We start from the raw sequence: 27,475 nt of genomic DNA, 5'->3' as shown, positions 1-27,475 counted from the left end.
TGAGGAATAACTCCTTTTTGCGCAAGAGTTCTTGTGCAAAAAGATGTGTGTGGACACTCAACAGGGGTTTCTTGCGCAAAAGGAGCCTATCAGAAAAAGCACAGGTGCTCTGATTGCCAGTCTGTGAATGGCATCAGAACTTTCTTGCGCAAGAGTGTCCATGCAGTGTGCTTTTGCGGTGTTCTTTTGAGGCGTGAATGTGCTTTTGCGCAAGAAGTTTTGGCGAAAAGCTTCTTGCACAAAAACCCTGCACTATAGACAAAGCCTTAAAGTTTATTCTAATTGTTGGTAACCTCGGAGTCTGTTCTTTATTATCTTAATCAGCTACAATCATTGTTCCAGGATCTGAGTCCTTATGGAATATCTAGAAGAGATCTCAAACTGCTTTTAACATGTGAAAAAGCTGGTGTGTGCTTGGTGCAATAATTTAACAAAATACCCATTAAAATACTAGCACTAAGAATGAAGGTACTTACCGGATATGTTTAATAGACTGTCATCTATGTATTACAGATAGAATCAGGTTAGTTTTTTTAATACTCATCTATTCAGGTTCTTCCTCATGAGGCACAGATAATTGAGGATTGTTTGCAATTTGAATACTGAATTGTGTGTGTCAATTTGTGTTGGGGGGGGGTGTCTCTCTGCTTATGTTAGATGGAGATATGGTCTTGTTAAAGGATATTCCTCTGCTGAAATAGTCTTTGTCCATGGAGTGGATATTTTTGCAGACTTTTGAGAGGTTTTTCTTGCCAGTTACGATTAGTGTCATCAAATCGTCGGACCCATTTTGCAAGCACCAACCACAATAGTTGAACTTGTATGTATGTCTGCCTTTTAATACAAAACCCATAGTTTTTTAAGGTGAAAAAAACCATGGCTCACCCTTTGCTTGTTTGTTCAATATTTCTTCCTCCTGTTTTTTTGGGGGGAGGGTGTGAGGGGTGAAATGTCTTCACCTTTCTTAAAATGGTGTGGAAATTCCCATACAGTTTCTTGGAGAATATCTTAGTTTATGAAGAATCTTTCTTTGAGCTCTTAAATCCTCACTTCAATCAGTATGAGATGGTATCTCCCCATAGATGTGGGATGTGACAGTTATGGGATGACTAAACTTTGGTTATTCTATACACTGACTTCTACTAATATTATCTCTGAGTCCAAGGATTTATATCCCATTAGGACGTGTTTTGCAGATTACGGAGACTGCTACAGTTAGTGCACAAATTACATATATTGGCATCTTAAAAGGAAGTAATTAGAATTATATAGATTTGCAAAAGTTCTTTCTTCCACTTGCTTTTATTTGAAGAAGGAACTTAACAGGTGGGTGCGCAAGAGGCTTTTGAGCCTACAGTAAGGGGTTTAATATACCATGTTCTGCTTCCAGGAGTGAAGAGTTGGCTGTCCCAAAACTCCTAACTTTGGGAATTCTGGTCAGTCTCATGAAGGAAGGAAAAGACTCAAAAGTTGAAATCCAGTCAAATTATACTTTCATAGAAGCATTACTTCCCTTTTGAGTGTCAAAATTCAGCTGTTTATGTAGACTATGGCATTTGTGACACTGACAACCAGAAGGAGAATTAAAAATTTCCTAGGTTTTGATCTTATGCAATGAGAACTTTTATACATATGAAGTATGTATTTTGTTTCCTGAAAAAAATTACTATGTGAAACAGTTCTTTGATTTCACAAGATTATAATCAATTCCAAAAGATGGGGAGCTAGTAACATAACATATATGAGTACTTATATAGGTGTTGTGGAAAATAAACCTGTCTTTATTGAAACATCTTTTTTCTGCTCATACAGATACAACAGACATGCAAGAGAATGGACTCAGAAATATGCAATGTAAACTTGTGAAGACTTTTTCATATATACCACAGAGTACTGTAAATTCTAGGTTTTTTCAAAATTAGAAGTAAATGAAGCACAGTTTACTGTTTCATTGTACCATGAAGCCCTTTTAATTTTTACCCATGTAAGTGTGTTTCTGGAGCAAGAAAAAACAAACTTCCAAAAATAATCTTAAAGCTGTGATGAGAGTATTTATCCTTTTTGTATGCTTTGCAAAAGACATTTATTATGGTTTTTAAGACTCTTGGACTTCTGCATCTTCAGCCTACAAGATCCATAATGCAGTTGTAAAGCAACCAAATCATTTTTTGCTGAAAAACTAGATGTTTTACTTGAGAAATACTGTATGTGTCTTTAAAATACATTGTCAATTTCATAGGTCTGTTCAAAATTTAATTGTTATATAATTTGTATTTTTTTACTGTATAGACTAAATATATTTTATTTACCATGGAAATCAATTCATTTAGACTGTTTTTTTTTCTCAAGCACAGTATTGATATGATACAACTGCTGATAATGAAATTAATGCGGTGTTGCTCCCTATGGGCTCTTCTACAGAGTGATTGCAGATTTCTTAAAACCTAAAATGATCTTTGCACTGTAATTCTTAGTATGCTGATTATGGAGGAAACACTTGGTTTTTTTATTCTGTTGCATACTTGACTTAATTTTATTGCATTGTGAACTAATTGCACTGCTATGTAGAAAGACATGTAACTGTTTTGTTTGTTGCTATTTACGACTGATTTCCCTCTCCCCTCCCCAATATTGGCTACATAATATTCTCAGACCTTTTACAAATCTTACAGTAGCTTTTTCCATATAAATAAAATGCATTTTCTACTATTTGTCTTGGCTGTTATTTAAATCTTGCATATCTTTGAAAGTGCTTCTCTAAAATTAAAAGATCAAATATTAAGTTACGCATGTGAATTATAGACAAAAGGCCATGCATCTAATATTAATTCTGAGACTTGTTAGCTGCAGCCCAGTTTATGTAATCTTCTCTTTAAAGTGTGTGGGATTCAACTTTGCTGAAATCCTACACTAAACACAGACAAGCAATTCTCTTTTGACAAAAAAATCTCAGATGTTTGGACATTAGACACTTCATATAAATTCATATAAATGAATGCTTTCAATATCAGAATGTCACAGTGAGGAATCTTCCCTCATTTACGTCTAACAATATTTAGGACTAGTATTTTTCACGTGATGCTAACTTTTTAATTAACTGTGTCCTTTCCGTCTACTTCACAATGCATGTAGAAAATCCATAATTTTTGGAAAGCAGATTTTGTTTTTAAATGAAAAATAACATTTAAATTTCAAATCACAGATCACTTTTTCTTAGGATACTAAATCACTGTCAAAAATGCTTGGTTACCCTATTGCTTTGACCTTTCTGCATTAAGCAAAACTGGATTGACTGGGAAATTTGCCACCACAGAAAACAAAACCTTTGAATGCAAGTTAAACTCCAATGCTTTCTCTTAGCCAAGGAAAAATGCCATTTACTGTAGTAAACATCTAACTGGAATGTTTAGAACACATGCATGCTCTCTTCTACCACTGGATTTTTTTATTCGTTCATACTTGTTTAAAACTCTCCGGATTCACCATTGCCCAGAATAAGGAACAGCAGCACAAAATGGTGACTTGTGAAATGTATGTATTAGAGAAAAAAAGACAATTTCCTTTTGAGAGGAGAAGCACTGAGGCTGTACACTGTAGAATATACCATCTTTAAAATATTCAATATAAGTCTTTAATAGTGAGAAAAATAGCAATTCCACTGTACTTGAAATGGGATATTACTGTTAGGGAAGCTACAGTATTCACCATTCATTTGTTTTATATAGTATCAATAGAGGTGGCAAAGGCTTCTTAGTAACATTCTTTCCCAAAATTATTTGTTTCTCTTGTATTTTTGTTAGTACCAGAACAAATGGTTTAAATAGTTCTTAATGTCTTGTGCTTAGATGTGAAATTTGGAAGCTTGACTTGCATGTTAGAGAACTATTCTTTGTCTTCTACTTTACTAAAATATCAAGGGTAGTTGGAAACTGTATATACTGTACTTAAAATTGGCAATATTTGAATATACACCATACAAAAAGGAATAACTTTCCACCATAATGCAAGATTTCCAGGATGAGCATAGAAACCAAATTAACAGTCAAGGATGAACTGACTGCAGCATTAGATTTTATTCTTAACCGTGAATGTGTCATGAAGACATTCTTTATAGAGGTTTTCTCAGTGGTATTAGTTGTAATTCAGTCCCTGATTTAGCTGTCATCTTGCCTTAAGTAATCTAGACTTTGTCCATTCACTATCATACCTACTAATCTAGAAGTCTGATAGTGATTCCTTTGATAGGCATTTTAGGTAATTCCAAATTTCATACACTTAAACCATTGTTGAATAAAGAAAAAATTTAAGAATTTCCTGGTAAATGTTTTAATCACTTATTAGATAATGCATTATGAGGACTTTTTCATTTCTTTCTTCAAAAGATTGCTCAGTCCTGCTGCTTTCATTATGACGGAATTAAAAAAAAGTATAAATCTTTACTTTCCTCCTCTCTTCAATTTTGTTCTACTGGTCATTGCAAAAATGCTACATCAGATTGTCCCCTCACAATTGACCTTGTTACACCACGATCCTCTAGTTGTATCTGGAAATCCTTGGAAAATGTAATTGTTTTATTTTTATTTATGCTTACTTTTAATATTACAGACAGCTTGCTTTTTAATAACTTGTTTAAAAAATTTGAGATTGTGATAGTTGGCATCTTTAACCAGAAAATAAGGCCTAAATGACAATAAAGATTAAAAAGTCTGTTTAAAGAATAACTTTAAGTATTTGTTTAATCCTCTGTTTTTAATATGGTATTCAATTGCTAAGCAATTAATTGGGGTTATTAAAAAGGCCTTGTATATGGGGGAATAGTGTTGCAGAAACTGCAATAAGGGTAAAAAGCAGCTAGAAATAATAGTAAAGACACTGTTCTGATAACTGCACCATTTCAGTAGGAAACTAATTCCCCAGTGAGAAAAATAAAGAACAGAGTGCATGGGGCTGCTATAAGAAAGAGAGAGAAGGTGCAAAATTGCATAATCAGAAGAATTATTGTAGGTGAAATATTTTTCTCTAAAAACACCACAGCAAGAGTCTCTAAAATAAGTAGAAAGGATGTTCCAAAAGAGTAAAGCTACAGGGAAGTATAGGGAGGGAGTGACTTGCTAGTGGAAAAGGGGAGTTTGTTCTATATTTGTAGTAACAATATTAAGTGGAATAAGAACACAAATGCACTATCGAACACAATGAAATATTTTTTTAATAAAAAGCAAACAATTGGTTAATAAGAAACATGCTGAAAGAAAACAAGCGATAGATGAGTTTGACTTACTTCACTTTAGAATAGAGCTCTAAATAGGCTTGCCAGATGCTATCACCCAAAATCCTGAACATGGCAAGGAAAAAAAACTTGGTTGAGCAAAAAACAAACAAACCCAGGAGATAAAAGTTGAGTAAAAAAAAAAGGCTGCAGTATCTTTAAGACTCCCCCATGCTCCTTACTTCCCCACACCAGACGCAGCAGGGGAATAATGTCTGCTGGCCTTCTGTCCAAGAAAAACTGAAAATACTGGACATTTTACATGTCTGGTATTTTCTAGGTTTTTTTTTTTACTGGACTGGCCAGAAATAAGACTGTCTGGGTGAAAACCTGGCACCCATACCGCTAAAACAGTGTTTGAAAGCCCCACCTCTGAGGGTAAAATCTAAGCAAAGAGTGCCAATGAGAAGTGCACAGCATTGAAACTCAGGAATCCCAAGTTAAAAACTTGCTTGGGCCCAGACTTCATTTAGGCCCACTTTGCTAATGGAGAACTGAAGCACGGAGAGATCTGGGACCAGATCCTCAATATTTAGGCACCTAAATATCATGGAAATCATTGGATGTGAAACGTGTATCGGTGAGGACCAAGGTCTAGCCTCAATTGCCCACTCTTGAAGGTGAATAATATTCCTTTCCTATCTCCCCTCCCATCTGTGTTGTGAGGAAGAACACACTATGTGTGAAGTGCCAAATACTCAGAAGGACATTTTGAAAACACTCTTTTGAAGACCAGTTGGTAGATGATTTTTGAGAGAAACAGCTGAGGGACTATTATGTCTCAAAGTTATGTTTTGACATAGCCTTCTAGTTGCAGACTGCAGGCATGAAGTCAGTTATCATCCCAGTAAAAATATTGCCTGATGAATTTGTGTCAAAAAGAAAAAAGTGGATAGGCCTTCTGAGAGCTTTAGTAGTCTCCAAATATAATGCCAATTATCTTTTTTTACATTCATAGTATACAGGTTTCTCTGTAGATAAGGGTAATGTTAATAGGACTATATCCTAAGGTTGAATTCCAACAGATATTGGAGAGGAATCTTCATAGAACCTTGTAAAATCTGGTGTAAGGTGGATCAGTCAGCTCTGTAAGCAAAAGTAACTGCCCCAGAAATATGATTTTTCCACATTTAAAAAAAATCACAACTGAAATGATTGCAATTTGATTTTCATCAGCATTATCAGGACTAAGGATGTTAAATATTGACTGATCAAATAGTCGATACATTCTGCATCGACTATTTGATTAGTTGATAGGGCACCTCCGCCTTTCAAGTGTAGCTAAACTTCAAAGGTGAAAGGGCCATGTGGAGCCCAGGATCACCTGGGGACACCCCTGTGACCCCAGGCTTCGTGCAGTGCTGCTGCTTTGAAATGCTGTGAGGCGCCTATCACCAGGCTCCCCATGGTGTTTCAAAGCAGCAGCGCTGCACTAAACCTGCGGACAGTGAGGGAGTCCCCAATGATCCTGGGATTAACAGGGCGCTGCTGCTTTGAAAGGCTGCGTGCATCCTGGGGATACCCAGCTGGCCCTGGACTGCATATGGCATTTCAAAGCGGCAGCGCCACGTGGAGACCAGGCTTCAAATACCACCTCCTCCTCCACCCTTGCTGCCTCTTTCTGATAGAGGCGGCAAGCAGGAGAAGCAACTAGTTGACTATTTGATAAGCATTTGCCTATCAGAGTCAACTAGTCCTTCACATCCCTAATCAGGACCATATAGTTTGCAACACTGGTTTTAATATTAAAAGTGTTTTAAGATACCAGTTGTCTCCTTCACTTTTTGGACATCAGAGTAGGGAACGCTGGTACTGGCATTTCTGGGCCGATACACAAAACAAACCTCCTTGGCTGTGATACAAGTACTGAATAGAACTAGATTTATTGGGTAACTGCCTAACAACTTTTATGTCAGAGCCCCAAAGATAATGCTGTCACACAAAAACTGCAAACAAGAAGAAAAACCCCTGATGACACTAGCATTAACCAAATGCACCAAAATGAAGAAAAAACAAATATTACTGTGTCAAAAGAAAGAACAGGTAGTTGGGAGGAGGTGGGGCAAAAGCAGTGTTTAGAACCAGATTCATACTATCTTCCACTTATAGCAGACACTGTAGTAATAACACAATGGTGTAAAAATCTATAAAACTGCACTGGAACTGACTAGAAGACAAGGCTATTAGTAAGAAGAGAATATCCAGCTAACTGTGGATCTGGTGAAGAAGTGAAATACTGGTTCTTGATGCACAGGCTTGTGCTGAGAGCTGTTTCATTATGGCAAAGAAAAAATAGAAAGGTCAAGGACAACACACAGGCTCTGCCAGCTGGCACATGTCAGTCAATAGGCCTGCCTGACTTGCACTCTTCCCAGCTCTCACTGAATAGAGAGAACTGTCCCGAGAATCACAGGTCCGATGATGCATACCCAAGGGGGAAAGGACAGAACCAGGCGGACAGTTTTATCGAATAAAAAATATTTATGACAGTGATGAATTTATAGTATTTATTCTAAGATTTTTAATAGACCGTATTAATAAGGAATTTACAGTATTTTTTATTCTATGATTTCTAATTAAATGTGTCAAAGATATAAGGATGGGAACGGCAAGGGGAATAATCTCTAATCTTAAAATATCCAGCTAACCTAATTAAATAACAGTGATAACTACAAACTCTATGTACTACCCAAAACAACTACACTAAGTTTATACAACAAGAAAAAAATCAGATCATACATACCAACTTACACAGCACATGGAACATTTCACAGATATCGGTTTGGTTGCGGAGACCTTGGTTATGCCCGAGAGTCGGGGGAGGTGGCTGGTCGGTTGATCAGGCCGGCAGCACTTTGAAGTATACGAGAAGGCACACGCATGGTAGTACGTGTGTTGCGAAGACCTCCTCGAGGGAACTGTGCGATGGGTATTTATCCCCAAATCTGCACATCGCTTTCCCGTGCTTGTATATTACCATATATGGCCCAATGGTCACCAAGTGAGGGGTCTGTGTCCCAGGGGTTGGGCCAAAACTGTGCAGGTTTCATGCGACCAGGTAAGCCCCACAGTTCTCACGCCAAGGTGATGGGTGGGAGAGTCTGAGGCTATTTTTCCCTTTTCACACCTTTCCTTTTTCTAAAGGCAATGGTATGCAGGAAGGGTGCGGCCGGTTTCTCTCAAGGAGTACTGCAGCCCACTATAGCAAGAGCGGCCTGGCCAAACTTTTTTTTACTGGGGGGGGGGGGGGGCAGTTTCTTTTCTCTAACAAGAACTATACACAGAGTCGTAGTAGCTGTGTGAAAATCCAGGCTAGTAAAGGGACATGCTGTGAGGTAATATGTTTGAATGGACCAACTTATTTGAGAGCGCTACACACTTTCCAACCACTACCGAGGATAGAGCTTTGTTGATCCACGGAGGCTGGTCCAATCAAATAACCCACCTTGTATCTGAGTAAAGCTATGGAATCTCCCAGTCTCACGCGAAGGGGCTGAGGCTCAATAGTGACTCGTGAGACTTCTGCACAGAACATCTGGGCTACGTCTACACTGGCCCCTTTTCCGGAAGGGGCATGTTAATTTCAGCGATCGCAATAGGGAAATCCGCGGGGGATTTAAATATCCCCCGCGGCATTTAAATAAAAATGTCCGCCTTTTTCCGGCTTTTAGAAAAGCCGGAAAAGAGCGTCTACACTGGCCCCGATCCTCCAGAAAAAGCGCCCTTTTCCGGAGGATCTTATTCCTACTTCGAAGTAGGAATAAGATCCTCCGGAAAAGGGCGCTTTTTCCGGAGGATCGGGGCCAGTGTAGACGCTCTTTTCCGGCTTTTCTAAAAGCCGGAAAAAAGTGGCGGACATTTTTATTTAAATGCCGCGGGGAATATTTAAATCCCCCGCGGATTTCCCTATTGCGATCGCTGAAATTAACATGCCCCTTCCGGAAAAGGGGCCAGTGTAGACGTAGCCCTGGAGAACACTCTTCATTTTAATACCTGCTTCTCAACACGCCAAGGGCTGCAAGCGAGGGACTGCCAGGATTACCAGGGAGACTTTCTTCATACGCTCCACGCGAGAGTTGCTGCTTAGCAGCTGCTGCGGGAGCTATTTCTGCGCAACGACAATCCGAGCGAAGCGAGTCAAAGAAAGGTCGCGCTGCGTGGCTGGAGGGCGGGCTGCCCCCACCACAGAACACGCCGCTCACTTGTCCGTCTCGCTCGCTTGTGGCGCGCACAGTATCGGCTCCGCCTTGAGATCCCTCACGCGACCGCACGTAGAGGGGGAGGGGCCCACTAGCGACAGCTCTGTTCCCGCCGCACGCACCTTCCCTTCCCGTCGGAAAACGCTACAGGAGCAGCTCGCGCGCCACCTTCCGAGTTCAGCCCCTCCCTTTGCACGCGCCGGCCTCGCCGGTTCGGAGCATGCGCTTTGAGGACTACGTTGCCTCGGACCTTGTGTTCTGTCAGAGAGGCGGCCCCCGCTGTTTCCCACCCTGCACCGCGCCAGCAGCGCGCGCGGTTCTGCCCTGTCCCGCGTCTTGTTGTTTGGCTATTGTCATGGCGGCCGCGCTCCTGGGCCGGGCCTTGGCTGCTCTTCCCGGCGCCCGGCAGATTCTCAGGTGAAGGCGCCGTCCGGGGCTAGCGGCGGAACTTCGGAGTGAGCCCGCCTGCTGCGGCCCTGCGCTTCCTAGCGTCTCCGCCCGCCTCGCCGCCTCTTCCCCTGTCGGCAGCGCCGCGGGCCCTCCCCGGGCGCAGCACCCTCCGCCCATCCCTCCCTGTAGCCCTCTGTGCTCGTAGGGGGCAGCGTGGCCTGGAGGGGGCTGAGAGAAGCCTTCAGCCTTCCACTGATCCAAGCCTGGTTACAAGTGCGGGGCTGTCTCCGGAGGCGCGCTCCTGGGCATTTTGGCTGGGAATATGGTGGGCTGTGAATGTTTCTAATGGGTTGAGTCTGGTAACGAGTATCTGAAATAACTGCTTTCCATTGGGCTTTAAACTAACAGTCCCGTTAGTTAGTGTGAAGTTTAATTTACAGCTGAGTTTCCATACTGATGTAGTTTTAATACCATATGACTTTGCCTGTGTTAAAGATGCAGTACTACATACTCAGTGGAGAAGTGGTTTTCAAAGCACATCAGTTCAGATAATGCTCCAAAGCGACCCTTAACAGCCTATTTTCGTTTTGTAAAAGATCAGCAACCCATTTTTAGAAAACAAAATCCAGGTAAGGAACTTTCTAAAGAACTTGGCATTAGAATAAATGTTTTTGTTTCACAGACTAATTAGAAATGTACATAAAATCACTGTTTATGAAATCATTGTCATATTAATTAGTTAAGATATGTTGGCAGTTCTGTTTACAGATGTGAGGTAGTGGGAGTGCTGTCTGCTCAGTAACCTGGGGTCCCCTGTGCTGTGATGTGTGATTCCCACTGACCTCACCTACATTTGTATTGGCTCAGACACCTAGTCCCAGCTTGGGCAGATAACAAGTCTCTTCCCAGAGGGAGAGACAGAGAAGAGAGGCGGAGATGGCCACCTGGCTGGGGGGCAGAGTCTGGGAGGGAGGCAGTTTCTGGCTGGGAAACATGAAGGGAACAGACTAAGCTGAGGGTTGAGGGGGCGATGGATCCCCTAACCCAAGGGGTCTGAGGCACTCTGGCCCTGACTCCTCTAACCACATCACGGCTGTGCTGTGCTGTATCCTGGAGAGGCAATAAACTCTCTCTATTCTACTGGCTGGTGTAGTCTGTTCTGGCTGCTATGGGGGTATGTTGACTGCAGCTACATTATTTACATACCTTAAGCCGATCTTCTGGGTCTAATATAGACCTGGTCCTAGTCTTTAAGATACTTGTTTTTACAATTACATACTAACATGGATACCTTTCTGAGACTTTTGTCCAATTAAAGCACATGATGTCTTCCTGTGACTAGACTACAAATTAGTATATTACATCCCATGAGCACACAGTTTTTTGTAGATCTGAAAAAGTAGTATTCTTCGTCATCTTGATAAAGCTACTCTTCTTTTTTCCTAAAAGCTAATAGCCCATGGCAAAGTCTGGAATTGTTGAGTGGAGTGTGAAAGGAGAGGTTGACCCATGTATGCTAGGTCTCACTTGTTTTCCTTTACTTCTGAACCTGGATTACTTACTAAATGCTTAGGTTCAGTAATGTCAGTAGCAGATAAGTGGAACTATCATTTTTGGAAAGGTGACCTGCAAAGAGTGGTTGGGGGGAAGAGGGGCGAAGGAAATTGAGCCTATGCCCTTTCCCTCACTACTCCTTGTCTACATTAGCATGGTTTGTCGCCAAAACCTGCCTTTTGGTGACAAAACAGTGAAAATATTTACATTACCAGGGGACTTTTGTTGGGGAAAAATACCCAGTTTTTGGCAACAAAAAAACTTCCATCCTGTGAGAGACGTTTCTTTTCCCCTCCCTTTATTGTTGAAAGAGACAATTTGGACTCTGCTGTTTAGAGAACTGGCTTCCCACAATGCCTGCCCTGATGGCTGTGTTCAGTGTTTTGCGATCTCTGCTGTCCTGCAGGCATGCATCCCTCCCCTTTCTAAACTCTGGGAAGTATCTGACAGCTCAGTGAGCTGCTCCATTGGGGAATAAACAAAAAACAAATCATTGGAATGCTTCTCTTCTGTTGCTGTAGGAGGGCTGGAGAGACTGCTGTTCTGCTTTGACATTCCTCAGCTCAGAGCTATGAGGGAATCCCAAGAAGCACAGGCATCAGCTCTACTTTCCCACAACACTGCACTGTGGGATGCTTACTCACATTGCTAGCTTCCCTGTCAACAGATAGAGCAAAGCAATGTGGCCCCATATTGTCAACAACGGGAAGCAAAACAAATGTTGACCATTTTTTACTTTTGACGACTTTTGCATGTCAACAGCACTTTTGTCGCCAAACCTTCCCAGTGTTGGACGTAGGTTAGGATCTGTGAAGAAACCCTTGAAAACCTGATTCTATCTTACAAATTCAAGTCTTGTTTGACCTGAAAAACTTCCTTATGGAAGAATTTGTGAAACACTATTACCAGAAGTAAGGTGCGAAGGCTAATTAAGAAAGGAAGGACATTTTAGGAAGACTGTTTAAATCAGTTGAGGGAAAAATTGGGGGTTAATTGTTAAATAAGTTGAACTTCAATAATTGGCATTTTAGGCTCAGTACTTGCCATTTGATGATTCAGCACTGTTTCTTTTTCAGTTAAGGTATAAAGCTGAATGTATACCTGTTTTATTCCAGCAGATCCTCTGGCAAAATGAGGGAAGTTGAGACTTCACTTTCCTTGTATTTCTAAGTAAAAAAACAAAACAAAAAGCAAGCAGATTTTTTTCAAGTTTTTATATACAGGCAGTCCCCGGGTTACATGGATCCGACTTACATCGGATCCCTACTTACAAACGGGGTGAGGCAACCCCGCACTAGCTGCTTCCCCCCAGCAGACCAGGGAGACGGGAAGCTAGTGCCCCCCCCTCCCCCCCCCAGCAGACCAGGGAGACATGGAGCGGCTTTTCTCAGAAGACTCCTCAGCTTGAGAATAAAGGACTGAGGGAAATGAGGTGTGGGAGAATAAAACTGAGCTCTGGAGAAATGTTTGGCTAGAGTTTCCCCTACAATATGTACCAGTTCCGACTTACATACAAATTCAACTTAAGAACAAACCTACAGTCCCGATCTTGTACGTAACCCGGGGACTGCCTGTACAGAGTAAAGAAGGAAAAAGAAGTTAGGCTTATGTTTCTAAAACATTCCATAGTGACATGTAAGCTGTTAGGAATGAACGATCAGGTGAATAAAATGACTTTTGTTTGGTTTCTCTCAGTGGTACACTAGGACAAATTTTATAGAAAAAGTATGTGTGGCAGAAAAATATCAGTAGCAAATGCCTGAAGAAAACTGGAAAAACATTTAAATCAGGAAATTGAACCTGTTTTAATTACTATCTTCCTAATAAACTACTAAGTTAAAATTTTGTTTTGTTTTACAGATGTAAGTGTTGTGGAGATAGCAAAAAAAATTGCACATGCTTGGAAAGAGCTGCCAGTGTCAGAAAAGCAAGTAAGCTTAATTGCTTTTGGTTTTTTTTTGTTTTATGCTCTATGTTGCATATTGAGTTTTAGCTTTATGTTGACTAGGTTTGGTGTGGCTAATGGAAGGAAAATATGTTGGAAAGGTTGTAAAACAGAAACTGGTAGTACCTGCAGTTCTGATTTTTCATGATTTCCTCCCCCCTCCCCCCTATAACTCAGGTTTTAGACCTGGGTATGGGACAAATGGTATTGCTGATATTGATGTTTACATCCCTAGTTAGAAGAGTAATTGACTAGTTGATTAACCAATAAGCCTAGGCTTATTGGTTAATCTAGTTGATTACTTGCATTTCCCCCCCCCTTCCCCAATGCTTTTGTATCAGAGGCAGCAAGGGCAGGGGAAGCAGGAGCTAGTGCTGGAGAGGGAGCCAGCTTAAAAGCTGGTTTCCTCTCTTCCCCCAGCACCGGCTCTGCTGTGCCACCTGCTCCCCATAGAGACAGCAGCACGGGGGGGGGGCATGGGTGAGCCTGGGCCCCAGCAGCAGCCCCTGTCTGCAAGGGATCCCAGTCCCCCACGGACAGGGGCTGCTGCTGGAGCAGCCTCTGTCAACAGCCAGCACGGGCACCACCATGGACAGAGGCTGCATTGTGGTTGCAGCCCCTCCCAGACAGGGGTTGCTGCCACTGGAGCAGTTCTGTCCTTGGTAAGTCTGGGTCTGCTGTGGACAGAGGCTGGTCCCTAGAAGTACCCCCTGTCCTTGTGGGCTCCTAGCCCTCCACAGACGGAGGCTGCTGCTGCCCTGCACTGCTGCGTCTGATACAGGGGTAGCAGCGAGGGGCAACAGGCAACCAGTTTGTGAGGGGGAGCTGGCTTCTAAACTGGCTCCCCTCACGAACTGGTTCCCAACTGGCACCCCGTGCTGCTGCCTATGATAAAGAGTCAGCAGTGCAGGGTGGCAGAGGCCTCTTTGGGAGTGGTGCTGGAGCACATTGGCTGCCAGCTCCGCCCCTGGGGCTATCAGTCAACTAACTGCTAAAAATTCATATGGTTAGTCAACTATTCAGTTAACAGATAGCTAACATCCCTACTTCTAAAAATGGACAAGGATGAAATATGTGCTGCTTCTTTTAGAGCTGATGCCTTAAACCAGTGGTCTCCAACCCTTTTAACCACAAGATCACTTTTTCAATTTAAGTGCAATGTAAGATCTCCCTCGAATCCAAATACCCTTCCCCCCCCATTCCTTCCTGCCCATTCTTTGAAGCCCTTCCCCTTCTCCACCCCTTCTTCAAGGCCTCACCCTGCTCACTCCATCTCCCTTTCTCTCCCATCCTCACTCACTTTAACCAGTCTGGGGTAGGAAGTTGGGGTGCAGTCTCTAGCCTTGGGCCATGGGGTTTGGAGTGTGGGAGGGGCTTTGGGCTTAGCCAGGATGGGGGATTTAGGTCCAGGAAGGGGTTCATGGTGCAAGCTCTAAGAAGCAGTTTTGGTGCAGGGGGACTCACGTATGGGACAGGAGGTTGGGTGTAGGAAGAGGTTCAGGATGCAGGTTCTGGCTAGGCACCATTTAACTGAGACTGCTTCCAGGTGGTTGAGCAGTGGAGTTAAGGCAGGCTTACTCCTGCCATGGCCCTGTACCACTCCTGAAAGCAGCTGGCATGTTCAGCAGTGGCTCTATGGTGCCTTGTGCTGCTCCTCATCTACAATCACTGAGACCACAGTTTCTACTGGCCACGGTTCCCCATTATGGATCAGTGGGAGCTGCAGGAGTGGTGTCTGCAGGTAAGGACAGCAAGTGGAGACCCCCTGCTCTGCCTCTCTCAAGGGCTGCAGGGACATGTCAGCCACTTCCAGGAGCAGCAATTACCATAGGGATAATTACTCCAACCACGATAGGTTAGGCATTTTAGAACTCTACTCAAAGAATTAAATCTAATATATAAAGGAGAACGTTTGTATGTTTGTGCTCTAATAACTAGGACACTAGAAGACCTACCGCAACCAAACTTTCCATGGGATAACCTTTCCTCCAGGAGAAGGTTTTAAGGTACTGTGGGAGGGAAGAGATGAGAAACCAACTCCTCTCCCCACTCCACGGAGTTTGGCAGTGCGTGGAGAAGTGGCTTCCCTGCCATCGCTGGACGCATATGGAGGCCCGTCTTCAATACTGGGAGACCTAAGCTGACCCCGGGCTCAACTGCCCCTTTAAAATGCTGCCTTCATGAATTTCAAAGGGCCAGCTGCTATGGAGCCCGGAGTCAGCTGGGTCAGCTGACCCCAGGCTCCCAGAAGCATTTCCCCACAACCTGGAATCAGCTGGGGAGTCCCCAGCTTACTCCCCGGCTCCTAGTAGCATGCTGTGTAGCATGGATCCTGCACTCCATGGCTTTGAAATGCACAAGCGTCCCCGCTGCACACCATGTGCAGCCAGGAGTAAGCGGGACACACAGCGTTCAGCATTCCTCCTTTGAAATGTACAAGAACCTCAACAGGGGAGCTCTTGTACATTTCAAAGGATTTGTAGACAGGCACTTCCACATTCCTCAATTAACCGCATTTTAACACCCTTAGATTGTGGCCCCCTGGGAAAGGAGAGGAAGGACTAAGATATGGGGCTATTACACATGGGAGTTGGAGGCCTCATGTTACAAGGATTCTTTTTAGAAAGAATGCATTGATTATTTCTAGGGACTTTGTGAAGCATGATTATTCTGTTGACTGCATGGCAGGCCAACATTTATATCCTGCTATAGTCTGCATGTTTTTGGAAGGCTCTTTGATCTTTTAAGTGTTTTTAAAACTGGTTTTCAACCAGAGGTACTGGTACTCTTAAAGGTATGCAAAGGTCTTCCAGGAGGGTACATCCTGTCACCTAGATCTTCGCCTACTTGTACAATAGAGTACATAAAAAGCAATAACAAAGTCTGTACAAACTAAAATTTCATAGCAACTTGTTTTTACTGTTCTGTACCCTGAAGTTTAAGTACAATATTTATGTTCCAGTTAATTTATTTTATAATTATATGGTAAAAAATAATGGAAAATTACTTGTTTTCTCAATCGTATGCTGTGACACTTGTATTTTTATGTCTGATTTTGTAAGCAAGTAATTTTTGTAAATGAAGTGAAATTTGCAGGTACACAAAACAAATCAGACTCCTGAAAGAGATACAGTTGTCTGAAAAGGTTGAGATCTACTATTTTAAGGTTAGAATCTTTAGTTGAAAATTAGTTATGTTTGCTTACTAGAATTGCTTCTATGGTATTTGTGTTTTATAGACATATGAAGGAGCTGCTAAGGTAGAGAGACAAGCATACAAAGAAGAGCTGGCCTTATACAAAGCACAGTTAAGCCCAACTCAGGTAGTAGCTTTGAAAGAAGAAAGGAGACGAAAACTGGCAAAAAAAAAAGCAATGAGGAAAAAGAGGGTAAGTATTTAAAATGTTATTTCATTTTCCCTTTTAAGATTACTTAAATGTATTAATCTGGTTATTTCGGATTGTTTTTAAACATGAAGCATGAATGCAAAGATAGCAATGCTGTTAGGTTAAAATCATACTTACATTTATTATTTAATTTGTTTCTCACTATTGTTAACTTTTTTCCATACTTAACTGAGACCATGGAAAATAGACCAGCCCAGTTTCACTTTCTGATGCATGGGACTGAGCACAGTCCTGTAATATTAGGTGGCATTTGCTGCAAGCCAATTATTTAACCTGATGAGCTCATTTAACCCTCAGCCAAGGGTCAAGATTGCAGATAATTCCATCAAAAAGAACCAAATAACAGAGACTAGATCACAAGTGCTTCACTACAGTTTATTTCCCATATGAATGGTGTTTTGGAGGAGGCCTGTCAGATGGAAGCAGCAATACAGATCTATAATAGGAAGAGGCATCCTGGGAATAGCTTTCCATGAGGATCCAGTCTACTCGTCCCCCATTTTGGCAGTTCCAGGATGTCATCCAGTTGATCATTTTAGTCACCAACACACATACTAGACAGATTTAGTAAGCTTGGCACTTAGTATCAGAGTAAGAACTCCAAAATTAAGAAATATTCTCCTTCCACTATTTCATCTTCCCCTGAAGAAGGGGAATTTTTGGACTTAAAGCCACAAGTAATGGAAGAAACAACTCAGGAAAAGCTCTTTGAAGCAGACTGTTTTGATCTAATGCTGTGGTTCCCAACCTGTGGTCCGTGGACCCCTCGTGGTCTGTGACGGTACTATGGGGGATCTGTGGAAAGTTGAAAAATAAGGGTTGGTTCTTTTTTTTCTTATTCTTTTTTTTTCACTCAGGGAGTGGGGTCTGTGAAATGTTATAGATTGAAAAGGGGTCCATATGCTCAAAAAGGCTGGCAACCACTTATCTAGTACTTTGCCATGATGTTACCTCACAGTATGAGTCCATAACCTGTCCAGTGAGAACAAGAAATTCCTGATGTGGAGTCAAGTGAAACTGTAAAACAGTTTCTCCTTTGTCCTAAAGAAGGAGCAGTCTGTCTTCCTTTAATCAATGCTTGAAAATATCATAAATCACAGTTGGAGCAATTCAATAAATGGAGGCTCCCAGGCAAGGCCAGAAACTTTATGTTGTGTTTAGTATCAAAGGACAACTGTTAACCTGCGTATGATAAAGGTGGCAATAGCCATCCTAATTTTCATTTAAGGAGTCTACTGATAGCCAAATAATGATCCTTAGAAGAATCTGAAATGTTTAATGCAGTCCTTTCATGTAGCTAATTATGATCACTTCCTCTAAGGGGCTCAAATCTAGCCTATTCTTTTAATCTGGGTTAAAGTATAGTCTTCACTTGTGAACAATTCAGTTTGGAATTAATGTTTAAAAAAAACAAAAACCAAAACCACCGTAATGGTCTCTTCTCTACAGTGTAATGCAATTTTGCAGTATGAAATTTATCTTTTTGTAAAATGTTTGTTTTAGTAACAATAAAATGCTAATGATAGAATCGGATTTGCTAAAATGAATTAAAACAAATTATATAAATATTCAGTGGATTGACTTATTCACTGAGAGAAAAATAACTTTTGCTGCCTTATTTTTTAGGAATTAACAGTGCTTGGAAAGCCTAAAAGACCTCGTACTAGCTTTAACATTTTTATGTCTGAACACTTCCAAGAAGCTAAGGGAATTTCAGTTCAGGTAAACTAGACAAAATTGGTTTAGATTTTTTCATTGTTTAAAACAACTATCTTCCAAAATGTATTGCGTTTAGAAAACTTGTTTTAGCTTCTCTTATAGGTAACTGTTCAAACGGTTCAATGTTTTTGGATCTTCCTCTGCTGGCCAGAACTGGGAAGTTGCATGGCATGGTTGAACGCTTGCTGCTAATTGCTCCCTATCCAAACCAAGCCACTCAGTGGATATGTGGACTTAATAATTAGGAAGTCTTGCAGTATTGTACATGCTCTGAAGGCTTACGTAGTAACTGGAGAATTCTATCTTTCCCTGTTTTTTTCCTTAGGCCTAAATACACGGTTGCATTGCTTTAATGAAGACCTTGTCTGCACAAGAAGTTTGTACCAATTGAACTTCTGGACTATGGCTACACTGTAGCCTTCTTTCGGAAAAGCTTATGCAAATGAAGCATGGCGTGAAATGTTGCCATGCTTAATTTGCATAATAAATTCACAGCAGCTTTTGGGCAAGAGGCTTTTGTGCAAAAAGGAGCTGTGTAGACTGCTCCTTTTTACACAAAAACCCCCTCTTGCGCAAGAGCCATTCTTCCTAAATTTTTCAGGAAGAATGGCTGTTGCAGAAAAGCCTCTTGCATAAAAGGAGTTAATTATGCAAATGAAGCATGGCAATATTCCATGCCTCATCTGCATAAGCTTTTCCGGAAGAAAGCTACAGTGTAGCCGTAGCCCTGGTGTGAATTTAAACTGGATTACACTATTAAAAACCGTTGTGTGGACATGGTGACTGGTTTACGTGTGGCTTGTTTCGGATTGGCTGTTAACTAATTTTGCTTTAGGGGATCTTTTAGCTTTTATAGGCCGTCCTCGCTATAAGTCCAAGATATAGTGAAACAACTTAAAGTGTGGGATGCCCCCCCCCCAGCTGACTTCCATTTGCGCACATTTTTTTTGTGCGACTTAGAGTGAGGAATGTAAGGACTTAAAATGCATGTTCTTACAAGTGTTAACCATTTTAGATGTATACCGGGTGGGTGACTTGTAGCAGGGTTGCCCTGTATATCCTTGAGAATCTTATGATCCAGATTTTTTTACATGAGTTTAAGAAAGTTTGTAAAATTTTTATCCAGTGACTTCTTCAAAAATTTACATATGTTCAATTCTTTTGTAGGCAAAAATGAAGAGTTTATTTGAAGAATGGCAAAATCTATCCAGTTCTCAAAAGCAGGTTTGTGTCTAGCTTTTGGTCAGACTCCAGTCCAGCTGTTATCCAACTACAGAATGACAGTTTAGTCATTCTGACTCCAGGACTCTTTTGTAAATTCTAGTTACACCAGCCCAGTATTATAGTGAAGAAGGCACTTCAACAAAAGGATTTTATATTAATTTATTTTACAAATTCTTAAAACCAATTACACGTCAAGCTAAAACATCTCATATTGATTATTAACGCAATAGTGACCACTTTTTAAAAATACTGATACAATTTTAGTAAGTGGTGGAATGGGTGATTGTCATTGGGGATGAATATTAATTCCTGAGTATCAAAGGGAACAAAAATTATCAGTTAAATTTTTTCTAAATTATCATCTTGCTTTCATAAATGAAATTAGATCTTTTTAAAAACGTCAAACTACTAATTGATTTAGTTTTCTTGGGGAATGAGTCCATTTGATAGACATTTTTAAAATCACACTCTTATATGCATGGGAAAAATCTTACTATTTGTGGCTTTTTTGCTGTCTTTACCAGTGCACTGAGGTATAATGTTCAAGTTCTGTATATAAGAATATTTGGCACATTCCACATAAAATAGTATAAAAACTCAATTTGCCTTTCTTAATCTTGCCTTTTTTAAACCTGGCTTTCCTTCTCTTAAACTTTCTCTGTCCAAATGATGTTTGTTTGAATGTGTATTTAGAGCACACAGCTATTTTACATTTCACATTCTCTCTACAGAGAGAATCAAATTTGAAATTGTGCAGAAATGTTTGTTTTTTTTCTTTCCAGCTTTAATCCTTATGTACTCCAGCTTCATCAAACTTGCACTCCAATGCAAAATCTTAGTGACCTCAGAAATGGTAAGGCAGAATCATTTCCCAAATGCATGGAATGTGACAATCAAATGTGGTGGGATAATTGATATAAAAGACGGACCTTACTGTTAAGGTTTTGTATTAAAGTGCAAGTTTTGAAGTTGAGGTTATGTATTGCTTTGTGATATTTGTTGAAAATAAAAGCTTTATGGAATATTGGAGTATGTTATTGTATCAGTAGTCAAATGGAAGAGAAATGCACAAATCTTTTCTTTCCATTAAGTTTCGGATGGATCGAATTTGTACTGTTGTAACCTTAATTGCTCCTAAACGTGGCATTTCTTCGCTAATATTTACTTAGCAACAGGGAAAGGGGAGATTTAAAGATTTTTATTTGGAATCAAATGTCTGTGCAAATAGTAACATACTTCTAGTGTGCTAGCAAGAAGATATTCTGCAAATAGAGCATACAGGCAGTCCCCGGGTTACGTACAAGATAGGGACTGTAGGTTTGTTCTTAAGTTGAATTTGTATGTAAAGTCGGAACTGGCGTCCAGATTCAGCCGCCGCTGAAACTGACCAGCGGCTGACTACAGGAAGACACGGGTGGCGGGACCGCCGAGACGCGCCGTGGTCCCGGCCGCATCCTCCGCGGCTTTGCTCTGCGTCTCTGTGGTCTGTTGGGGGGGGGGGCTCCCCCCAGCAGACGAGGGAGACGCGGAGCAAAGCCGCGGAGCACGCGGGCAGCGGGACAGCCCAGACGCGCCGCGGCTGTCCCGCTGCCGGCGTGCTCCGAGGCTTTGCTCTGCGTCTCCCTGGTCTGCTGGGGGGAGCCCCCCCCAGCAGACCAGGGAGACGCGGAGCAGCTTTTCTCGCCCCGGAGGACGCGGGCGGCGGGACCGTGGCGCATCTGGGCGTCCCGCCGCTCCTGTCTTCCGGGGTGAGAAAAGCCCCATTCGTAACTGCGGATCCAACATAAGTCGGATCCGCGTAACTCGGGGACTGCCTGTACTACATTAAATGCTCAAGAGGGAAACTTTTCTGTCTAAAGCACGATGCTATACATAATAGCTTTTCTAATTAAAATTAAAAAGGCAGTTTCCTCATGGAAATATTAAGTCTGAAATCTCAATATTGTTTCACTACTCCATGAGCTTAATAGAGCATACAGCTAATGCTTTATTTGGTTTAGCGGAAGTTGCTTAATAAAACATTACTCCTCTGGAAAGATGCAAATTTTAAATATGCCATTGCCTGAAAATTCTACCTCTGTAAGACTCTAGGATGGAGGAAAATTTGAAATTGTAGAGGCCCTGAAGGTCTCAAGAAGCCGAAGAAATAATGGCTCTTATGGAAAAAGCTTTTGAGGAATTAAAAATAGACTTGTGTCTTTAACTGAGATAAATAGCAACCTATGAGTGTTTTCATTGTGAGTAAATTTACTTCAGAGAAACAGATACTATTGGGAAGGGGAAAATATCTTAACATTTGGCTGAATTTCCATTTCCAGAAATAGCCATAATTTTATCTAAGGACATATTAACACATTTTAAATTATTTCTCAGACATATCTACAGCTTGCTGAAGATGACAAGATTCGGTATGAAAATGAAATGAAGTCATGGGAGGAGCAAATGGTTGATGTTGGACGTGAAGATCTGATACGTTACAAAAACAGATTAAAAAAGTCAAGAGTTGCAGCAGAGAACAAACCTGTAAAAAAGGTTGTTTCAAAAAAGATGGTTAAAACTATAAAGAAGGTTCAAAGAACTGAAGCTTCATCACCAGAAGTTATGGCAAAATTAAAGACACACAGTTCTGAAGAATAAAGCTGGTAAATGTTTTATATTTAATTACTTAATTGCCAGGACTTCATTCTGTTTGTAAGTGTTAATGCACTTAGCACTAGCACTGAATTTTTTTGGGGAAAAAATAGATGGTTTATATAAGATGAGAAAAAAATTGGGTAAGAGATTTGAATGAAAGTCTCTTAGAACTATTTGAATGAAAGTCGCTCAGAACTACAGAAATTATCTCTGTAAGTGTAACATAGTCTGTATAAACATTAATCAAGCTGTGAACACTTTTGATACTGATTGTGATGAGAAGAACGTTTTTGAGCCCACAATGATGCAAACAAGTGTTTCTGTAATTTATAAGGTATTTTTATTAAAGTGTAACCATAATCTACACGTATCTTCTAAATTATGTAACTAATTGGGAGGTGAAATTTGAATTGACAGCAGAGTATGTGTTCTGTTCCCTCCCGTAGTGTTAACAATGCGTGCATTAGCAAGAAATAAATGTCTGTGTTTGTATTTTTACTAATTTCAGTTCTAGCCAAAACAAATGTAAACTTCTGAATTATGTACATATTTAATTTGCATCCAGATTCATCCGTATACTAGTCTGAACGTATCCCACCACATCTATGCATGTGTATAAGCTGCATAGAATAAAAGTCTTGTACAAAATATTTTCTCTTGTTTTCTGCCATTACTTCAAAAAACTGCAGACATTTTATTGTCAGTTTTGGGGTCGTTTCCAGAGGAAGCAATATACACTTTTTAAAGTTTATAATTTCAAAACCCTGGCTTCTGATTTAGGAATAAAACTGGGCTTTGTCAAGATCTGATTGGTGTTTCTTGGAGCCTTCTCCCTTTGCTGAGGTCAGTGACAAAACTTCAGGCTTCTAGAGAGGTTATTCCAAGCTTGTATGTTAAGTAACTTAACTACACCTAATTCAAAGAAATCCTAGATAACTTTGTGGAAATTTCTCCTTGAATGAGGAAAAAGCAAGCAATCACAGGAAGTTCAAAAGCCTGTAATAAATTGACAGATATTTCTCCGTTCCTTTTTGAGTTAACTTATGTTCAGGTTCCATGAGCCTCTGGTACCACAGACAGGAAGTACTGTGAGGGTATGTGTACAGAGCACCCTTACCTCAAAATAGCTTATTTAAAAAATAAAGCGCTATTCCAACAAATCCCATAACCATCGTGGAAAAGGGAGTTACTCACCCTGTGCAGCAACGACTGTTCTTTGAGGTGTATGCGCCTGTGGATGATTCATGTATGGTGACAGACCTCCCTAGAGCCACAAATCGGACCTTTTTCTAAGCAGTTGCTAGTTGGGCTGCACATACTCAGCAGGCGTCTCATGCTGCTGTCAGTTTGACAGTTGAGACCCCTTCCCCTCAGTTCCTCGTCTACGGCAGAGCAGACTTACTCCAAGTAGCGGGGAGAAAGGGAGGGTGGTAGAGCACCCATGAGGGGGACACACCTCAAAGAACAATCGTTACTGCACAGAGTGAGTAACTCCCTTTTCTTCTTCAGATGACGTCCCTATGGGTGCTCCATGTATGGTGACTACCAAGCAGTGTTCCATGCAGTTGATGGGACTCAGAGTTACTGCTTAATAGCAGCAGATAGCACCACGGTAGCTACCACTGCATCATTTGTCAATTGGGGCATGATTGCATAATGTTTAGAGAATGTGTGATCAGAGGATCACGTGGCTGCCTGGTAAATGTTTCGTAGCTGCATATTTTTGAAGAATGCCATTGATGCTGCCATAGCTGGAGTAGAATGGGCTCTTGGTAAGGCTAGCAGAGGTTTACTAGAGAGTGAATGGCATTGGAGAATGCAAGTCACTATCCATTTTGAAGTTTGCTGAATTGAGATGGGGTTGCCCTTTGAAAGGCCAGCCATAGCAACAGTGTTGTGAAAACTCCAAGTTCTGTCAATGTAAAAGGCCAAAGCTCTTCGTACATCCAGCAAATGCAGCATTGCCTTTATGGAAGAAGCATTAGGTTTTGGGAAGAACACGGGCAGGACAATGGGCTCATTGATATGGAAGCTTGTGCTGACCTTCAGGAAGAATGTCAGATGTGGCCTCAAAGTCACTTTATCCTTACCCAACATTGTGTAGGGTAGGTTCTCCATTAGCTCACTTATTTCACTGAGGCTACCAGAAATAGAACTTTCATGGTGAGTAGCGATTGAGAACACGTAGCCATTGGCATGAAAGGGGGCTTCATCAGCAGCCAATACCGGATTAAGGTCCCATGCAGGGGTTGGCACTCTACGAGGTAGATAGAGATTATGAAGACCTTTGAGGTACCTCCCTGATAGTGTGTGTGCAAATACTGAAACCCCCTCAAATTGTGGAATGCCAAGATGGTGGCCAGGTGGACCTTGATCAAAGACAGATAACCCATCAGTCTTCAGGGTGCATAAGTAGTCCAGAATGGTTGGTATTGGAGCTTCATTGGGGTTGATTTGTATCTGCTGACTTCAGGAGGCAAAACGCTTCCATTTCAGCAGATAAGTCACCCTGGTGAACTGTTCCTTGCTGTGCACTAGGACCTCTCACATGCTCTCACACTGGACCTCGTCATGGAAGCATCAAGGAGCTGTGCACAGAGGTGTAGCAACTGCAGGTTCGGGTGACACAGCTTGTCTGGAATAGGAGCTTGTGTCAGTGTGGCAACTGGAAATCAATGGAATCGGAGGAAAGGCGTAACACAGTGGCTCATCCCATGTGAGGAGGAACACATCACCCCTGGATTGCCTGTCCGCTCCAGCTTGAGAGCAAATTTTGGAACATTTGGCACTGTTTGGTGTTATGAAGAGATCAGTGGTGAGAGAGCTCCATTTGCAGAAGATATCTAACTGCTGAGTGGCATTCCCACTTGTAGTGAATTGTAAAGTTGCAACTTAGGACATCTGCCATGGTGATGTCGACCTCCAGTAAGTACGTGGCTTTTAGGGTGATCCCATGCCTAATATACCAGTTCCACAGGTGGACTGCCTCTGCACACAGATCTAGAATGCGCTCCCCCCCGCCTGTTTATGTAGTACATCGTGGTTGTGTTGTCTGTGACAAAACAAACTGAGCAGTTGGTTATGGACGAGGCAAAGTGCCTGCAGGCATTTTTTGATGGCCCTGAGTTGTAGAATGTTGATGTGTAAGAGTCTCGTGTGGCAGCCATTGGCCGTGTACAGTTTTGCATTGGAAGTGCACACCCCAACCCAGCAGAGACGTGTCCATGGTAATTTGTACGGCAGGCTCCTCCTGTAAAAACGGGATCCCAGTTAAGTGGTTGTGTGGACATGTCCACCATCTGAGCGACTGCAGCACTTGCTCGGATACAAGCACCAGTTTGTGTAAAGGATGACTTAAGGACATATAGACCGATGCTAGCCAATGCTGTAAGGCATGGAAATGGAGGTGTGCATATCACACCACATATGTGGTGGCTGCCATGTACCCCATCTGTTAAAGGCCGGTACAGACTGTGATGGATGAATTTGCGATGAGGGTGAGAACCAAATCTCGAAGGGTATGGAATCTATGTTGTGGAATGTATGCCCTGGCTGATGTGGCATCGAGTCTTGCTCCTATGAATTCTAAGTCCTGAACTGGATTGAGCATTGACTTTGGTTCGTTGATTACAAGTCTGAGCAAGTTGAACAGTTGCTTGGTTCTTGTTATGTCAATCGCCTCCCCTTGTGAACAACCTTTCAGTAAGAATTCATTGAGATAAGGAAAAATTGTCACCCCCTGTTGTCAGAGATATCCCGCCATGGCTGCAAGAACTTTGGAGAAGACCTGCAGGGCAGATGACCAGCCAAAGGGAAGGATCTTGTATTGAAAATGGTCCCCTCCTGCCGTAAAGCGAAGGAAATGGATGCATGGTTATGTGGAAATACGTGTCTTGTAGGTCAAGGGCTGCGAATCAGTGCTGGAATTATTGAGGCTAGTGTGACCATTTTGAAGTGCTGTTTCTGCAGGAATTTGTTCAGCTTCCAGAGATCCAGGATTGGCTTCCAGCCTCCTGTGCACTTCTGGGTGAGGAAATACATTGAATAAAAGACCCTTTCCCCAGTATGGAGTGGGAACCCTTTCTATGGCTCCTAGTTGAAGAAGCTGCTCCATCTCTTGCTTGAGAGGTAACTTGAGAGTAGTCCCTGAAGAGGGATGGGGAGGGGGGATTGGGTAGGTGGGATGGAAGTAAATGGGATGGTGTAACTCGTGAGTATGATTTCCAAAATCCAGCTGTCTGATGTTATAGTGCCCCACTGATGGATATAGGGGTAAATCCTGTGGTGGAATAGGCAGCCTTGTTCCTGTCATTTCACTGGAAGATCTGGGAGTTTGTGCAGACCCTCGACCAATGTTTCAAATTTGCTGTTTGGTAGCTTAGGAGCCTGAGAAGCGTGATTGCTGAGGGCGCTTCCTCTGGATATGGTGTCTGTTCCTGGTATAATCATTGGGCTTGTGTTGTGGCTGGTTGTAGAAAAACTTCCTGGTCCTGTTGTACAGGGTGTAGCGCCTTCTCTTGTAGGGTGCATAGAGTAGTGTGGGAGTTACTACCATGCAGGATCTTGTCGGTGTTGGCTGCAAAAAGTTTTAGCTTGTCAAAAGGTAGATCCTCTACTTTATTCTGAAGATTTTTGGGGGACCCCTGCAGCCTGTAACCATGACACCCTTTTTGTGACTGTCACTGTGGCCGATGCCCTTGCAGCTGCATCAGCCAAATCAATTGCTGCTAGTAGAGCAATGTGGGCAATAATATGGCCTTCCTGAAGGTTCACTCGAAGGATAATCTTTTGGACTCTGGTAAATGCTCCATGAGTTCTGCTAATTTAGAGTAATTATCAAAATCATGGCTTGCTAATAATACGGTGTAACTTGCTATCCTAAGCTTCAGAGTAGCTGAGAAGTACATTTTTTCCCTGAAGTGGTCAAGTTTCTTGTGATTTTAGTCCCCTGTATTGAATCTAAACTGGGGAGTCTTGTATCTTTGATTTGCAGTATCCACTGCCCACAAATTGGGTTGGGGATGGGAGAAAAGAAAATCTAGCTCTTTCGGGAGAACAAAATAGTTTTTGTCCACCCTTTGCCAGTTGGTGGAGCTGAAGAAGATGCTTTCCAGTTATTATCCAAGACCTCCATAATG

General features: G+C 41.8%; 2 protein-coding genes and 1 long non-coding RNA gene across 6 annotated transcripts in view; 2 read left to right on the top strand and 1 right to left on the bottom strand.

The window, feature by feature from the left end:
- UBE2D1 (ubiquitin conjugating enzyme E2 D1) overlaps positions 1–2,711 on the top strand; it is a 42,936-nt gene extending 40,225 nt beyond the window's left edge. For all 4 annotated transcript variants that reach the window (XR_012905609.2, XM_075935025.2, XM_075935024.2 and 1 more), the window contains one exon: positions 1,813–2,711. Coding sequence is in view for 3 of the 4 variants with exons in the window: in XM_075935025.2 (XP_075791140.1) it covers positions 1,813–1,858 (46 nt within the window). In the remaining variant the exon portion in view is untranslated. The remainder of the gene's footprint in view (positions 1–1,812) is intronic.
- Positions 2,712–9,396: 6,685 nt separating this feature from the next.
- On the top strand, positions 9,397–22,987 carry TFAM (transcription factor A, mitochondrial). The gene is made up of 7 exons (XM_075935023.2): positions 9,397–9,882; positions 10,351–10,484; positions 13,270–13,340; positions 16,593–16,742; positions 18,387–18,482; positions 19,647–19,703; positions 22,077–22,987. Exons 1-7 carry the CDS (start codon positions 9,686–9,688, stop codon positions 22,338–22,340), a joined length of 969 nt encoding a protein of 322 aa, XP_075791138.2. The 5' UTR covers positions 9,397–9,685; the 3' UTR covers positions 22,341–22,987.
- Positions 17,422–27,475, bottom strand: part of LOC112547282 (uncharacterized) — a 23,648-nt gene continuing 13,594 nt past the window's right edge. Inside the window, exon 3 of the long non-coding RNA XR_016350171.1 lies at positions 17,422–17,555. This is a non-coding gene — a long non-coding RNA (uncharacterized LOC112547282). The remainder of the gene's footprint in view (positions 17,556–27,475) is intronic.

The sequence above is a fragment of the Pelodiscus sinensis genome, chromosome 8 (assembly GCF_052426305.1).
Source record: "Pelodiscus sinensis isolate ZL-2025 chromosome 8, ASM5242630v1, whole genome shotgun sequence".
NCBI classification, from domain to species: domain Eukaryota; kingdom Metazoa; phylum Chordata; order Testudines; family Trionychidae; genus Pelodiscus; species Pelodiscus sinensis.
Note: the sequence above shows the minus strand (reverse complement) of the source record. Positions and strands in the feature narration are given on the sequence as shown.